At 44.9% G+C, this 17593-nt stretch overlaps 2 protein-coding genes across 19 annotated transcripts in view; one reads left to right on the top strand and one right to left on the bottom strand.

Moving 5' to 3' along the window:
- Positions 1-16537, bottom strand: part of PIAS2 (protein inhibitor of activated STAT 2) — a 37870-nt gene extending 21333 nt beyond the window's left edge. For 3 of the 10 annotated variants that reach the window (XR_005815159.1, XR_005815160.1, XM_040540590.1), the window contains exons 1-2: positions 11453-11634; positions 510-984 (exon numbers count right to left, since the gene is read on the bottom strand). Coding sequence is in view for 6 of the 10 variants with exons in the window: in XM_040540590.1 (XP_040396524.1) it covers positions 510-981 (472 nt within the window). In the remaining 4 variants the exon portion in view is untranslated. Of the gene's footprint in view, positions 1-509; positions 985-9022; positions 9273-11452; positions 11636-15514; positions 15611-16518 lie in introns of those variants that run through there. The other 7 variants (XR_005815158.1, XR_005815161.1, XM_040540592.1 and 4 more) reach the window with 7 other exon arrangements.
- KATNAL2 (katanin catalytic subunit A1 like 2) overlaps positions 15521-17593 on the top strand; it is a 30891-nt gene continuing 28818 nt past the window's right edge. For 5 of the 9 annotated variants that reach the window (XM_040540604.1, XM_040540596.1, XM_040540597.1 and 2 more), the window contains exon 1: positions 15596-15750. In XM_040540604.1, the coding sequence (XP_040396538.1) occupies positions 15700-15750 (51 nt within the window). In that variant the 5' untranslated portion in view covers positions 15596-15699. Of the gene's footprint in view, positions 15751-17120; positions 17574-17593 lie in introns of those variants that run through there. The other 4 variants (XM_040540605.1, XM_040540598.1, XM_040540601.1 and 1 more) reach the window with 4 other exon arrangements.

The raw sequence follows: 17593 nt of genomic DNA, 5'->3' as shown, positions 1-17593 counted from the left end.
CTGAGAAACCACCACTAACCAAGTACAAAATTCAACATTTGTTGCCCGAAGTATGCACCTGCAGATTCTGGCATCTTGCACTGAGAACTGTTGCAATGAGATAAATACAAGCTAACAAACTAGTGAACTTGTTCTCCTTACACTGCAGGAATTTAACTACTGACCCTGAAATCTTTTCCCTGCTGGCCCTGACAGAGGTGTTCCTCCCTTGTATCAAACAGATATTTTCGTCCAAATCATTCAGGCAGAAGTAACTTAATATTGAAAAGAGAATCATGTTTATCTTTAAATCTATGGTATTGGCAGAACAGAATACTTTTTATTATTACTAAAGTGGGGCTTGGCACTTTGGGGAGCAAGAGGTGGAGAAAGGGCAGGGCTAGCGCTAAGAAGGGAAGGGAATTTCCACTTTTCCCCAGCTGAAAAAAAATTTAAGCCTGGACTTCGTACTGTCATAAGGAATATCTATCCTCCAAATTAAACAACCTGCAGTACTATCAAACACTTACCTAGACTTGTAGGTTTTATAAGCACATCTAGCACATCATAAAAAGGCAGGCTTTTCAGCTGAACATCAGGATGAACAGGTGGAATCGGAGGGGATGGCTGCTGCATCTCAAAGTGAGCCTTAGTGTCTTGGAGGAGCACGGAGCTGACAGGGGATGAAGGAGACTGAGGTGTGACTGAAGTAGAAGGGAGCGGGTGAATCCCAGCAACAGCCAGGTCAGGCTCCACGGGAGAGGAACTACTGTCCAAATTGAAAACGGCGGGTTTTATAGCTGATAAGTCTGAGAGTCCTTCAATCGTCCTTGGGTACCGACGCCTATAGAGTTCTCGGATTTTTATCTGAACTGCTGGGCTGCAGCCGCTCTTCAGTAAGTGCAGTGCCCTCATCAGGAGGTCATGTTTCCGTCCACTTTTATTACGTCCAGCAAAGCCCAACAACACTTGTAGTTCAGAAACACGAAAACTTGATACCATATTCTGGAAAGAAAAATCAAGAGAAGCATAAGTGAACCAACAGTACAGCAAGTCATCCATTCTGAAGGGCACAGTGAATATCTAAACTTCCATCATTCCAGTTCCTCCTCCTCCAGTTCCTATCTATCTTAGATACTTCTACTCATACCCTTACCCAGAACAAGAGTACAGTTAGCTTAAAGCAAAGAAGTGACATGTCCAGGAAAGTTGAGTTTGGCTGTATTATTGATTTTAAAGACTTCTAATTGGTTCTATTCTCAACTTCAAAAAAAATGCAATGCTATCTGAACTCCACAGGAAGCCAGAAGCATCGCCTGATACAAAACGTCTCACTTCATGAAAGAAAAAAAGCAGATGAATCAGTGTTATCTGTTCTCTAGCACATTTTAAGAAATAAAATAAGCAAGCATTTTAAGTTCTGCATAGCCTATTCTGAAACGTCCTTGATTTCAGGCAGCATGTTAAATGCATGGCTGATCAGAGTCAGGCACATCAGGTTTCACCCTTGAAAGAATGGCACAGCAAGACAGAAACTGCTTTAAAGTTACACCATTTCACACTCACTCACTGTTTAACCAATATAACTGATTCTAACAGACTGTGACAGAAAGCTTCCTGTCCTTTCATACCATGCTCTGGTACCATCTCGAAGATCACTTCAAAGGAAATAATGCCATTTACTTGGTTATCCAAGTTCATTGTGGAAGACTGAGGATCGAACCATGAAGTTTACACAGAAAGATTCTCATTAAAACAAGAGATACTAAGCAAGAGAAAGTGGTTGTCTCCCTTGACCAGAACGACTCAGTACACTGGCATAGGTGATCCCTGGCACTTCTGTGAAGGAGCTTTCTATTCAGAGAGGTATAAAATCATCCACATTCTCCTAGGCAATTTTCTTCCTATTCGGGTGGGACACTCCCATTGTAACAAGAAGGTTAAGTTTTAAAGAACAAACATCTGACTTTAATCTCCACTGCACCAACTCCATATTCAAGGACTGACAGACAAAGGACCCAGTGGAAGGCATGAAGTAGTAGAATCTGCAAGCATAACATGGATTTTTTAAAAGCTGTGTTGTTGACTGTTAACTCGTAGTCTAGTATAAAATACTTAAAGCTTTGGGCATTGATTTCGGGTTGGATACAACTCTCAAAATGCAGCGCTTTGGGTTTATCTTCCCTCATCTCTCCAGTGCAGAGTTTACATGGATGTAGTCTAACACAGATCCCATCTTAAACTGGGGATTCAACACAGCTGTGTTGCAGCCACTGTCATCCCTAAAGGAGGCAGAAACTCCCTGCTCTCTCCTGAACACCAAGGGGATCACTTCTCCAGGGAGACAGATCAGGGAACTGAACCAGATGAACACTCAGCTTGGGCCACTACAGGCAAACAGGTGCAAGGAACCAGGACCTGCCTTTAAAAGGTCACATCAATTCACACGTTCTAAAACATCTAAAATACCACGGTATTATTCCCACCAGGTATACTATTTCCTCATCTTTGAGGAGACATATCTTATTTCAGATAGTGCATTTCAATGTTTCCAGGCAGCCAATTTGGGTACAGCGATGCTGCTATCAGGAGGGGAGCTGAGCAGTCTTCAGGCTGGTATTCCCCACAATGCCCCGTCTATAAATGCACCACAGATAAAGCTGCTGGCAAAAGCAGTGTCACACGAGGTGCTGAGTGGCTCACACAAACTTTTAAGAAGCCAACAACAGATATCTTAATTTCATCCCAGCAACTTCTCTAAACAGAAAAGCAATATGGGAAGAGGAGATGGAGACAAAAGAAACGTGCAGCTTGCAAGCTGCTCAAGGATGTTTCTGCCTGCCCCTCCCTTGCTATTCGTCCTTAGTCTCACAGGCAAGCAGGGTGAAAAAATTAAGTTTTTTGGTATTTTAAGAATAGTTTGAAGGACTGGAACAGCTTTATAGTAAAGCCATATAAGAGAAAGTGTGGCAGTTCTCAAATATAACACTGATATTGAAGAATTTACTGAGACCTTCATATTGCGTGCTTCCATAAATAGTGGTACAAGCTTCACAGCCACATCAATGCCTTCAATTCAGATGGAGACAGTAAGCATGATTCTGGATTCCATAATCAGAATGCAAATGAATGAAATAACCCTTTACATTGAGATTAAGGAAACAGCATGTCTTGCAAAATACTTTCAATTACCCTGACTGCTGCCTCATGTGCATTCCTGCAAGTTAATCAAGGTGAAATGTGCAGTCAATCATGCCTTGAAATGGCCAGCATTTTATGCGGGAATTCCACAAACTAGCATCTTGTTACAAGATGGATTTCATTTTAGTGGAAGACACAGCCTGTCTTTAGTACCACAGTCAGCAAGATTTTAAATTGACACCTCCGTTAAAGAACTTGGGAGTACAAAAATGCATGGTTTTGTCCATCAACACAAAAATCTTACATGTGCTTTTGAAAGAAGAATCTTGCAAAAGTGAGTTTTACTGGAAATAATTAAACAATGTCTTTTGCAATATTTTTCCCTGTAAAACTGATGCTACTTCCCCTCTAAGGCAATAGCGACCGTGAACATAAAGACAGAGCTAGTCTCATCCATGTAGTTTAGCTTATTATTCCATTTATAGACATATCAAAGTGGGTGCTTGTTATAATCAACAAGGTTTTATGGAGGCATAACATATGCTTAGGAGCATTTATAATCATAGTGCAAGACAGATAATCTATTTCCAACAAACCTTACCAAATTATTTTCTTTTGGGGTTCCAGCAATCTTGCAGAAGACTGCAGCCTAGCTATTAACATGCTTTTCACATCACTGAATTAAGATGAGACATTCAAGTTGTGTCATGTAAATGCCATCAATTTTCTCTTAAGAGAAATTCTTTACAACTGCATAGCCCAATAAAAAGCTTTTTCAACACAGAAGACCAAAGCCATTTTATTTTTACTGTCTCTCCATGAGCACAACAAGTAGTTTGACAGAACTTTAAGAAATTTAAGAAATAAGACTGGATAATTCTAGTACTTTTATGCTCTGGAAACATTCCCTCCCTCCCACCCCCCAAGATTCATGCTTGAAGGTCAGATGTTTCATGGGATTCTGTTTCTTATTTTCAAATTTTAGCAACCATGATTCATGGGCAGAAACATTGTTCTGAAGCATTAAGCTGTAGGTGTATGTGGAATGGCATTCGTTTCAGGGGGATCATGATTTTAAGGAGTCCAGGAAATGCTGACCCACCACTGAAATTAATGGCAGGCAAGCTTCAGAGCAAAGTAAAGGATGAAAAGCATCTGTAGAACAAGGTCTGATCTCCATGCTCCCCTGGCCAAAGCTACCTATTATTTTAACTATCAGTGTAAGTATATGAATGAACATAACATTCTTGAAAAATGTTTACAATAACCACTGATAACTAGCTTCTAGGGCAACTGTAGCTGCTCAGGTAGCAAACTCTACATTTGAACCCAGAGAAGCCACACAAGTTTACTCAGAAGTTCTTGTCAGTCCCTGATGAAGAAGTCTGCTTCAGCCCCACTGCCTTCTGGACATGTCTGGAAGCTACAAAGGGAAGGAAGGCACCAAGCATCAATCCTCACAGAATCTCACTCCTGACTTTAAGCCCTTTTTGACCACTCATTACAGCAAAGAAGCACATCTGTAACATCTTTTGCAATAAGTTTGCATGTGTACTTATTTAGAGTGGGCTAGAAATTAGTAACACCAGTAAGAAAAGCAACTCATTTCTTCAGATGAAGATCTCTGAGATGACTCTAGATAAAGATATAAATGTAGTCAGGAAGCTGATGTAGCTATGATGAAAAACTGGAAGTCCAGAGAAAGAATGAAGAGATTCCCAATTACATTTGTATCAGCAAGCAGCATATTTCTTCAGATCTGGTCTGTGCTAACAGTTGGTTCAAACAGCATGACCATTATTAGGTCCTCAGAACTACAATGACTTTCTACTTCGGACCAACTTTAGCCTGATTCCTAAATTTGACATTAAAAGTCCAGAGAATTTGCATGTACCCAATACCACAATGAACATCAGTATTTGGCTTACGATTTTCAGTTCACACAAGTCCCTCAAAACAAAGCTTGACTCATTTCATTGCAATCCCATTTTTAAAGCCCCATAAACTACATTGCCTCTTTCTTCCCCCCATCCCTATCTCAGCACAACCATTACCATTAGTTGTTAATTATCCTGCATGCAAGAAGCTTTCAAATTACCACAATAGCCCTCACTGGTATGAATAAGTAACTACGCATCTAGAAAGCACAGAAAAAGTGAAATACGAGTGCAAGATAACCTCTGATAAAATACTGTTAATAGCTTATCATAACATACTGTTACTTAACACACTGAATGCTAATTGTAGCCTAAAGACCACTGCAACACCAACAGAAACTTGTCAGTATTTATTCTGCCCATTCTTCCATCATTTGATGTTTACCCTCAGATTAACATGTAGAGCTTGACTTCTACATCAAAATCCCAGACTGGTAGGCATTTAACACAACGGTATGGACCTGGTCAAAATGAACCAGTACAAAGCGGGTTTGGCAATGAACTTTTAAAGGGCACATGAAAATAACTAAGTATTTTCTTCCTGGCTAGCAATTTAGAACCCAAGTTTTAAAATATAGGCTTACGTCTGCAACATAGTATAGTCACCAGTTTGAATGCTACTGTTGACAAGACTTAAATAGGTTGTGCACCTACAAGGGCCCTCTCTGCTGCATGCTCCCCATCTCTCCCATTCCTCAGGAGCAATGCAGCATTTCACTGCGTTCCTGGCATGAAGGACAGTGCTAAGTATGACTTCTCTTGGCAAACAGGCAAAATGCTGTCCGCTCAGACCAGCACAGAAGTCAGAGGAGTGACAAGACACCAAGCATGCTGTGAACGAGAGGTCTAAGAGCAAGACTTCAATTTCTGTACTCAAATACTGAGCCATATAGCTCACACATAGTTAATCACTTACATACTGGATGTGTTGGAGCAACAATTATAAGTGTGACTTTCAGCATTTATAAACCCTGAACTAGTAAGTTTTGTGGACTTTCCTCTCTCTAGGTTGTATGAGCACACTTTCATCTCTTCTTGGTAAAGTGTCTTTTCTAAACAGCCATGAAGCCAATCACTAGTGTCACACAAATTAGTTCTGGCAGAGGCATTTGCCTAAAGGGGTTTTATTTTCCATAAAGATGAAACTAACACATTACTTGAAAATCCGATTAAATACCAAGTATCAGACTGAAGCTGTTATCTTCTAAACCAGGAATCAGCAACAGTTCAAGGATAGCAAGCACAATGGATTGGTTACCAAATTGTCAAGATGCCAGCAGAAACTCAGGACCTAAGAGATGCTCCCCCTCCAAGGAATAACATGAAACCAATCCTCTTATCCACGGTATTTTCTGGGACACAAACCACAGCTTCAAGCCAAATCTCAGTGAATTCAGAATTGGGTGGGAGCTGGAATCATGTTCTCACAGACGGCTCTCAGAAGGAGCTGTAGTTCCCACTCCTGGGTGTATTCTGTTCAAAAAAAAAAAAAAAAAAAAAAGCATCCTCACACCACCTTGGGCCTCCACACCACAGGCTGCAGATGTCTGTGCCACATCCACCTTTGTCCATGTAACCCCTTTGACATTTGTCAGGCTGCCCATGACAGAAGATTATGGATATAGGCATGAGCCATGCTTAAAAACATCTGTGACCAGCAGGTCTAGAAAATGCATCTCTAAACACAAGAAAAGTTGTCCTCACCACATTTTCTCTGCAACTTAATATTCCAGAAACTGGAACTTACAGAAGGCAATAAAAACTACTAATTAATTGGGGGTTATCCGAAGAAAATTCTCTCTCTAGATCTAAGGTCTCAAAGGGCAAGCCTTGTACTGGATGTTTTCACCAATATCTTAGAAAAAAGGAACAGCAGTTACAGCTATTCCTGAATCCTTAAACAAACCTAAAGATTTTCAGAAGGCTTGATGTAACCGCAGGTTCCTCTGAATCCATTTTCTTCCACTACAGCCATGTCCCTTTGGACCACAGCCCCCAGAATTTCTATTTTAAAGATCCAGAGGATGGCAGGGATGGTACTAACAAATATTAAGATAATCCTTCACCTTGACAATAGAGAAAAACTGCCCCATATATTTCCTTCATAGAAAAAAAAAAAAAAAAAAAAAAAACACAAGATTTAAGAGAGAACTCTGACCTCCTGCCTTTATTAAGTCCTGAACAACTTAATAAAATAAATATAACTCTTCAAATTGCCCCAGTGGCCTTTTATAAGGCAGGCAGAGATCACATACTACAGGAAACTGCAATGAACATGACAGCAAACAATACTGCCATAAAAACATCCCATACGTTATTCTACAAAGCAGAAGTTTAAGATCATTCCCAAAGATCAAGTAATGTCTGGTAATATCTCCTCTTTGACCAAAAGCAGGAAGAAGTGGTTGTCTTAAGTGAAACAAACCTACAAACCAAGTGCATGGTGTTCAAGAAAACACAGCCACACGTATCCTCTTTCCAAAAAAAAAAAAAAAAAAAGGGGGGGGTGGACTTAAGCTCAGTAAAGGCCTTAAAGACATGGGGCAATCTACCATATTCTCCTCCAAAAAAAAATATTAGAGCTTTCCCAAAATGGACCGTCATCTGCACATTGACCTGACATTTAGAGAAGCTCCAGGCTAGTGCACTTATTTCCAAGACACTCCAGGTTACAAGATGAATGGAAACACCAGGAGGCATCTGTTCAGACTAGCACTTTTTTTTTTTTTTACGTGCTGATACTTTATTTCCAGTGAAGAAAGGAGAGTCCTGAAGTTGGCCTGAAATCCTGCTCCCTTTTCCCCTCTGTATTTCCTGTGTTACTTTTGGCAAGCGCCTCAGATGCACACAATCTCAAAGGCATGCAGGTACCCAACTCCCAAACTATCTATCAGTACTTACACGTATCTAGATAAAGGAGCACAGTGCTTTGGAAAAAGCAAATCATGGCCCTGGCTCAAACCTCAAGAAGAGCTACAAAAAGGAGAGCAATCCCTGCTAGAGTTAACAGCGGGGGTTTAGCCACCTCCAGAGCTACACCCTCTGAGAGCTCTTAAAAAGCAGGCTGCAAGTGAGTCAGAACACTAAGCAAGAAAACATGCAAGCACAAATTAAAAATAACCTTTTAACAACTGAGAAAAAAAAATAAGGCAATGCTTCTTAAACCCAAGACTGAGACAGAGCGCTGCTTTCTCCAGCAGGGAAACACAGCTCTCTCCCTGAGGTGTTCATAACCGAGCTCCCTACCTACACCAGGGCAGCGTTAGTGCTGAAGAAGCCCTGGCGTAGGAAATTCTCTGGTGATTGCAGCACATTTCCCACCGTTGAACAGAGTATTAGACATCAGACCTTTCTCTACACAGAATCCTAACTCAGCAGCCCACATCTCACTGGCTTTTATTCTTCCCACAGCAGGGTTCGGCTGGGGGCAGGGAGGGCATCCGTGAGGTATTCAGTCGGCAGCGCTTCTGCAGGTGGGGATGCGGGGCAAGGGCAAGGTTTCCCTTCTCACTAAAGGTGCCAAAAAACGTGAGGGAAGAAGGAGGGAAGAAATGTTGTAAGCGCCGCAGCCAGCTCTTTGTGGACACACCTAAACCCCCAAAGGACAGCCCCCGCCGGAGTCTGTCACACAAGAGCTGTAACGTAAAAGGTTAAAAACAACATGTCTGCGAGGAAATACAGCAATTTGCGCTCCCCGGCGGAGACGAGCCCTGTGCCGCCTTCCAGCCCGGTTTGGGCCACTGGCAGCCGCCCCGGCTTCTAAGAAAGATGTCGGGAGGGGGAGGAAGAAAGAAGGAAAAAAAAAAAATAAAGGAATAAAGCGGCCCCGCTTCCTCCCGGGGAGGGCGAAATCAGCCCCGCTCCGGGGCCTCTCCTCCCGGGGGGGGAAAGGCCGGGGTAAAGTCCCCTCACCCCCACACACGACCGGGCGACATGTCGTCCCCGCCGAGCCTCTCCCTCCTCACCCGCAGCTCCTCGAAATCCGCCATTTTCTACCCGCGCCTTCTCCCGCCGCCGCCGCCGTCGCCCGGCCCCGCCGCCGCCGCCGCCACCACCATCGTGCACCCGGTGCGCGCCCTCGCCACGTGACGGGGGAGGGCGGCTCCGGCGGGGGAGGGGAAAAAAAATTAAAAAAAGGCAAATAAAATAAAAATTAAAGGCCTCAGGCCGGCCCCCGGCCGCGGAGAGGCAGGGAGAGGACGGCCCGCGGGACGCCGAGCGGCTGCGGGCCTGCCCCGCCTCAGGGCGAGGGGCTCCGGGGGGCGTCGCTGTGAGGGCGCCCGGCGCCATCCCGCACCCCCGGGCGCTCTTTCTTCCAAAATTAAGTTTAAGCACGCAAATATGTCTTTTAGGTACCCTCTCGGCCCCGCATTTCAGTCATCACCATCCTAAATATACGCGCATCCCACTAGACCTCACACACAACTTAAGTAGAATTATTCACCAAAAGCTCATGTAGACTTGTGGTTCTGGTGTATTAAATGAGAAGATCGGACTCCAGCAGTAATTTTACAGCTTTCCTAGCTTTGTCTATCTAACCCAAAACACACCATTTGTGTTACAGTGATAATGTGACACATTTTATTAATAAAAAATGAAGCAAAAATGTCACTGGCGGTAAACTTCAAAAGTGAATAATGGGTTTCCTGCTGTAAGAGAAACACTGAGACATTTACAGAAAAATAAACATTGAGGTGCAGCTGAGAATACTATTTTCAAAAGCAGCCAGAGATCATTATCTAGTCACAATAATTACCTAGTCACAATATTCGGTTTCACTGGCAACCAAGCCATTAAAGCAAACAACTGATTTATTCCAATAACAAGCAAAAACTGAGCCAAAAAGCAGGCAAGCAGCCAAACCGACTGAAACAAGAAGTTGGAGAAACATTGGGAAAAAAAAAGTCTGAAACACAAAATACGCTTTCCCGTATGAACCGAAAGGCAGCGTTTTTTTTGTGAGACTGACAGGCTCAGAGTGGTGACTAAGCCACAAAATACCTTGGAACAAATTGAGTACAACAAGCCAGGAGCCTCTTAACGGGCCAAGTCCAGCTTCGCTAGGAGGTATTCTGGCAGACAGTTTTGGAAACTGATAGCAGAGATGATTCTGGCACCCTGGGGCAGCAGAGAAAGGAAAGGGTATCGCAGGACTCCAATACATATCTCCACTCAGCACAGCTGTCAATAAGCTTCTCAGCTTTTATAGCAGGTATTGATGCCCGCCATACATGCTAGCTATAGTCACTCAATATCCCTACAGGATCCAGTCACGTTGGAATTCAATAATTAACATTACTAAGGGTAATTTTGCAATAGCCATTTGAGGCAGGCTTTCCTTTTTATTTATTATCAGCTAGTCCAAGACAAACCCCTTAGTTTTAAAGTGCTAAAGCTTTAAACTGTAAGCTTTAAACCACAGACAGCTAGCCCTTGACTACACAAACTGATACTGTACTTGGTCTTGCAATAGTCATTTCCTTGAAGATTTAAATATAAAGACTTCAGTATTTCCAAAGCCCCCCCCCCCTTTTTTTTTTTTAATCAAAAGGAGGAATTTGCAGCTTTTAGTCTAATAACATGTGCTCTCTGCCACACCATTGCACAAGTTCAACTCGGTGAACTAAGCAAGTCTATCAGACATTTCTTTTTCCCTGCCTTCCAATACCAGACTAAAGAGGCAATCTGCAGGTTAGGAGCTCTTAGATCATTAAAGCACAGAGCAGCACAGGCCAGACCAAAGCTTTCTCTCTTCTTTCAGAATACCCTCACCTTTGAACACCTTCTAAGGCACATGGAAACAGCAGTGTTCAAACTCACACCAGAGCTAGATATTTCCTTTCTCACTTACACTCACCTCTCAAATCATAACCAAATCTTTAAACCTCCCTATTTATCTCACTCCCCATATTCACTGAGATAACAGCAGAAAGATTATAGTTTGTGTTTTAATACCATGCATTCACAAGATAACCTTACTTGACAGCCTATCCATAATTTTTCAATTAAAGAATAGAGCTCTTTTTTTTTTTCCACCCCAGTTTTCCTTTACAATCTTTCTGCTAGTTTTTATGGGGGTTATACCCTTGAAAAAACAACTAATCCATACTGCTTAAGCTTTTTACTAGGTCCATACTCAACAAAAGCAAAGGACACAGGCCTGTCTTCTTCCCCTCCACTATCCTGTCTCCAAACCAACGTTTCTCTCAGATCTCCCTCTTCTGAGTTTTCCAAGAACTAGAATCCATCTCTCCTTTTGCTCTAACTCTTTGCTACAGATTTTTTAAGACTTTCACACTTACCCAATCACCTCAGACAGTGAGCCACCTTAGCAGCTTACCAAAGTTTCAGCCTTTCCAACGGTTTTCTTTCTACTAAACTTTGAAGTAAACTACCTCAAATATCAGACATTCTTCCAGCTTCCAATGCCTCTCATAGTGCTTTTTATTATACCTCTTCTTCCAATGCCTCTTCTTTCTCCTCCTAGAACCCCCCCCCCCCCCCACAACTCCTAAAGCATTTCCCACACTCTCCCCCTCAATTCTTTCTGCATTTGTATGATTTGCAAACGAAGCTTCAGAACTAGGTGTGGCACTAGCCATCAAAAGAGCAGCCAAACTGCCCTTTTCTGAGGCAGCCACTTTGCAGCCGCTTTGTAGTCAGAAGGGTATCACAGCAGTAGTTGGTTTGTTTTTCTAATAAGCTCTAATTAGGGTAAGATACTAAAAATAAAGATATTAAAGAGAACTGGCCCTAGTACTGAGCCCAGGGCCAGTACTACGGCCAGTCCTGTTTAACATCTTTATCAATGATCTGGATGAGGGGATTGAGTGCACCCTCAGTAAGTTTGCAGATGACACCAAGTTAGGTGCATGTGTCGATCTGCTCGAGGGTAGGAAGGCTCTGCAGGAGGATCTGGATAGGCTGGACCAATGGGCTGAGGTCAACTGTATGAAGTTCAACAAGGCCAAGTGCCGGGTCCTGCACCTGGGGCGCAACAACCCCAAGCAGAGCTACAGGCTGGGAGATGAGTGGTTGGAAAGCTGCCTGGCAGAGAAGGACCTGGGAGTACTGGTCGATAGTCGGCTGAACATGAGCCAGCAGCGTGCTCAGGTGGCCAAGAAGGCCAACAGCATCCTGGCTTGTATAAGAAGCAGCGTGGCCAGCAGGGCTAGGGAAGTGATTGTCCCCCTGTACTCAGCTCTGGGGAGGCCACACCTCGAGTACTGTGTTCAGTTTTGGGGCCCTCACGATGAGAAGGACATGGAGGTGCTCGAGTGAGTCCAGAGAAGTGCAACGAAGCTGGTGAGGGGTCTGGAGAACAAGTCTTACGAGGAGCGGCTGAGGGAGCTGGGATTGTTCAATCTGGAGAAGAGGAGGCTCAGGGATGACCTTATCGCACTCTACAGGTACCTTAAAGGAGATTGTAGCAAGGTGCGGATTGGTCTATTCTCCCAAGTGCCTGGTGACAGGACGAGGGGGAATGGGCTAAAGTTGCGCCAGGGGAGGTTTAGGTTGGATATTAGGAAGAACTTCTTTACAGAAAAGGTTGTTAGGCATTGGAATTGACTGCCCAGGGAAGTGGTTGAGTCACCATGCCTGGAGGTCTTTAAGAGAAGTTTAGATGTGGAGCTTAGTGATATGGTTTAGTGGAGGACTTATTAGTGTTAGGTCAGAGGTTGGACTGGGTGATCTTGGAGGTCTCTTCCAACCTAGACGATTCTGTGATTCTAGAGGGACCTAGAGAAGCTAAGCATCTGCCCTCTAAGTAGTTAGGCTTGTTACAACAAAAGCATACAGCTGGGCTTCAACCTTCTCTAGTAATCTTTCTAGGACTATGCAGCCATATTCCAGGACTACACATACAAGCACTGACTCCCACAGCTACAATACCTACTGAAATACTGACATCTGAACATCTGACTTATTTCTCCCTGTTTCCCACAAACACATTGCAGACAGTAAGAACAACAACAACAAAAAAAAAAAACAGCATCCTACATCTGCTCCCAACATTGCATAAATTACACTCATCAGCATTATATCTCAACAAACTGCTGTGCTGCTTAAGCAGCTGCTAATAGGCAACTGATTATGAATTACAAGCAGTGATAGGATGGGGAGAGAGAAAGTTTGAAAATAGGCTTTGCGTGTGCTGTATTTAAAGAAAAAAACTTCATGATGGCGGCCTTAGGCTTCTTAATTAATTGTCTTTCCTATCCCATAGCCATTTACTTTTTAAATTAACACCAAGGAAAGTAGATGAGAAATTGTAATCAAATGAAGCTGAAACATCTTCCCTTCTTCTGTTAGCTCTAGAGGGGCATATAGAGTTTTACAGGCCCACTTGTTTGCTCTACTGCCTGTAAAAATTTGGGCTTTGACTGGAGACAAGATGTTCTGAGTAGGATACTTGTTATTGGAAAGAAATCTCTATGTGGGTGCTTTGTATCAGCACTTTCTGTCACCCTGCTAATTGACAAAAACAGAGCTTAGATAGGACATAACATTGTATCTGTTATGTCAAGACACAGTGAAGTTACATATATAACTAAAGAGATAGCAACCTCAGTAAGTATGTTAATACTTACCAGACTAAAATGTAAATTAGAAATCTAATTTACTCTTTTCTATTTTCTTATATTCTAATCATTTTTGATGATGAAAGGTATGTTAATTAATTTTACTTGCCTACCCTAGTATACTAAGGAGATACAGCTATATTTTAGTTATTAGCATACAAGTGAAATATTTAAATGTTGACTATGAAGTTGTTTACCAGACCGTTGTTTTTTTTATTAAATGTCTATTGAATTTAAGGCCTAGATGGGTGCCCTAGTAATGTTTTTTGTAGGCTGTTGAAATGCTTGTGAACACCTTGATCCTGACAGTCAGTGCTAGTCGGCTATAGCAATCTGTTCCTGAAGATTTAACTGCCAAGGACAGACTTGAGCTTTCATGGGTGTTTCGCAGTCCTGAGAAAAGCCTCCCTGACTGTGGGTACGCATTTGTCTCTAAAGACAGTTTGGAAGATTCTTTCACAAACATATGGTGAAAATTATCCTCAAGTCTGTGTTCTAAGGATCGGAGACTCTCTTTTTCCATCAAAACAGCAGCAAACAGCACATTAAGATGCCTCTACCTTTTTAAAAAAGATGTAGAAAACTCTCTCCAGTCAAGCAAAGCCAAGAACCCAGGCTATTGTCTCAACAGTAATGATATGATCTTGGAAACCTAATTGGGATGGCTTGAATACTAACTTCAATTACAGGAACTTCTCTTTCAGAGCCATAAAAGAAAAGTACCCAGTAATGGAAAATGAACCCATTACCTATACTACTGCAGTGTTAACACCACAAAATTAAACAGAAAGTCTAGTAAGAGAGGACTGAAGTTGGATACTGCAATATTAATCTGATCCGCTTTGAAAAGACCATGTTTTATGGGAAAAATAATTAAAAAGATATGTATTAAATTGCATGCTTAACAGGATTAAAGTGCAACATGTGAGTAGCTCTGTTGGCTGGGCAGTTAACATCTGATGAAGTCATGCTTTTGCCTAGACATCCCCGAGAGTAGGACATATTGAAAAGAAAGAGTTTTAACAGGAGGTATGTGGACTTCAAGATAAGTAGTGAAACAAGCTTGAGGGAGCAGAAAGCTTGTGTTGGCATACACCAAATCTGAAAAGTGTAAAAAAAGGTAAACATTCCTGAGTACAAACAGGGTTGCAACAAAAGGATGAGGCCTGTGGGGGAATCATGATTAGACTGAGGAAACAGTGTTTGGTCCTCGAGAACGAGGTGCAGAGCAAGTGTACGATCGCATGTGAAGAAATTACTAGTTTCGCTGTCTGACAGCAGCCTGTTGAGCTGTTGGCCTCCAAGGGACAGCAAGTTTTGGGGAGAGGAGGCACACCTGCAGCCATCCCCAGGGGAAGCACTGCTGTGCAGGGTGCTCCTGGAAGATGGCTTTTCCCCATCCTGAGCTCTGCTACGCATCATTGACATCCCAAGCCCTGGGGGCAGCAGCGTTTAACACCACTTTCTGTACAACCGCTCCGAGGAGGGCCCCGCTCAGAGCCCAGCGCTCCCTCAGCACCGGGCCGGCGGCCTCCATGTTAACGCCCGGCACCATGACAGGACCCGCCTAGGTGAGCGGGACGAGCTTAACGCCGCGCGGGGCTGCCTGGCTTTATTTTGTAGTGGTTTGCTTTACGTTGTCAAGGTTTGTTTTATTTTGCCTTGTTGTGCTTTATTTTTGCTTTATTTTGCTTTGTTTTGCTTTATGCTTCTTTATTTTGCCTTACTTTCCTTTGGCTCGCCTTGTACCGGCGGGCCCCGCCCGCCCGCCAAAACACTCCCCCACACCGCTCAGGTAAGCCCGGCGGCGATTGGCCTGCCCCGCTGCCAGCCCCGCCTTCCCTCCCCACGGTGATTGGCTATCCTTTAACCTACCGCCTCCTTCTCCATATCCCATTGGCTAGCTCTCCGAGCAATCTTCCAGTACCCGGCGCGCCGATTGGCTGCAGGAGGGAGCGCCGGTGGCGGCAGGCCTCGGCGGCTTGTGGCGCCCGGTGGCGGCCGCTGACTGCCGGCAGCTGGCTGCGGCGCTCCCCGCGGCCCATCCCCGCCCCGCCGCGATGGAGCTGCCATGCGGGGCGCTGCGAGCCGCCCGCCAGGCGAGGGAGGCGGTGAGGGCCGGGGGCCGGCGGGCCGCGCAGCCCCGTTGCTATGGGAACGTGAGGGGCGGTTCTGCGCATGCGCGGGGGCGCGGCGCGCAGGCGCTTGGGGGTGAGGGAGGGATCGCCGCCGTCATGGCGGCCGTAGGGAGGGAGAATGGGTCCTTATGCGGCCGGGGGGAGGCCCGTGGGGCCTGAGGGGGCCCTTATGGGGTCTGGGGGAGTTGAAGGGGGCCCTTATGGGGTCTGGGGGGGATCTGAGGGGGGGATGAAGGGGGCCTGAGGAGGCCCTTATGGGGCCTGGCGGGAGATGAAGGGGGCCTCGGGGGGTCTCTACAGGGCCTGGAGGTGTCGGGGGGGGGGGGGGGCTTTATGGGGCCTTTATGGGACCTGAGGGGAGCCTTATAGGGCCTGGGGGGTTCTAATAAGGCCGGGGGGGGGGTGTGTCGCAGAGCTGCAGGAACCGCGCCTAGTGCAGTGGGGGTCTCAGCAACGGCGGTGGGCCCGGCTCTCCGTAGGGGTGGGGGTTTTCCCATGTCTATCCTGTTCGTTTCCTCTCCGTTGGTAGGGGAACGTCCCTGGTGTTGGCCCTTCCTCAGAGCACCGCAGGCTCTCTTTTCCCCTGTCCGCGGCAGGAGCTGGTACTGTGAAGGGAACAAGCCCACATGCCTTTCTCCCTCTTCCTCCCACCTTTTTAGTAGAAAAGGAAGTGCTGCCCTGCCTTCCTCCCTCCCTCCCTCCCTTTTTGCAAAAAACTTGGCTGCCCTGCTGTGTCTTCACCTGCAGGTGGGTCGAGGCTCCAGGAAGCCCAACAGCAGCAGCATTTTATTGTATTTTTTAACCTGATCTTTTGTCTCCACCTGCTGGCCAGATTCAACTGATAAGCAGCAGGTCTACACTGCGGGAGTGCCAAAAACTTTTCCCCCAAAATCCGGGTTATAGAATGGATTGGGTTGGAAGGGACCTCAAAGATCATCTAATTCCAACCCCCCCACCACCACCACCACCAAAGGCAGGGACTCCACCCACTAGATCAGGTCGCTCAGGGCCTCATTCAACCAGGCCTTGAACACCTCCAGGGATGGGGCATCCACAACCTCTCTGGATCACATATGTCAGTACCACACCACACTCACAGTGAAGAATTTCCTCCTAAAGTAGTCTAAACCTCCTCTCTTTTCAAGACCATTCCCCCTTGTCCTATCGTTATATACCCAAGTAGAGTCCCTTTCCACCCTTTTTTATAAGCCTTCTTTAAGTATCGAAAGGCTATTGCAAGGTCTCCGCAGAGCCTTCTCTTCTCCAGGCTGAACATCCCCAGCTCTCTCCACCTTTCTTCCTACGAGAGGTGCTCCAGCCCTCTGACCATCTTTGTAGCCCTCCTCTGGACTCGTTCTAACAGGTCCACATCTTTGTTGTGTTGGCAGCCTGTGTGTGTGCACCATTTCTGCTGACACTGTGCGTGAATCTGACAAAAGGTGGTTGCTGGGAGGAGTTTGGGGACTGAGGTGTAGGTTATGTCAACCTCTTTGGTTAGCAGATGGTATATATATTTACCTCGGAATGGGAGTGTCTATGTCACTCTCTGAGCCCGGATGCCAACCACCAAGGAAGGTGCCCTGAGATGGGTACTGCAATGGTGTTAACATGCAGAAGGATGGCAAGACTTGGGCCGGGCAGGCAGGGGAAAAGGGAGATGGTTTGCAACCTCACCAGCAGGGATTTGGTGAGCCTTGCTGCCAGGGCTGATTTTTACTACTAAATGCAGAAACGTCTGTATGAACGGGACCTGGAATTCAAGAATTCTTCCCCTTCAGCTGGACCCCTGAGTTTGTGTTGGTTTGATTTACAAGCT

This window comes from Cygnus olor, chromosome Z, assembly GCF_009769625.2.
Source record: "Cygnus olor isolate bCygOlo1 chromosome Z, bCygOlo1.pri.v2, whole genome shotgun sequence".
Taxonomy (NCBI): Eukaryota; Metazoa; Chordata; class Aves; order Anseriformes; family Anatidae; genus Cygnus; species Cygnus olor.
Note: the sequence above shows the minus strand (reverse complement) of the source record. Positions and strands in the feature narration are given on the sequence as shown.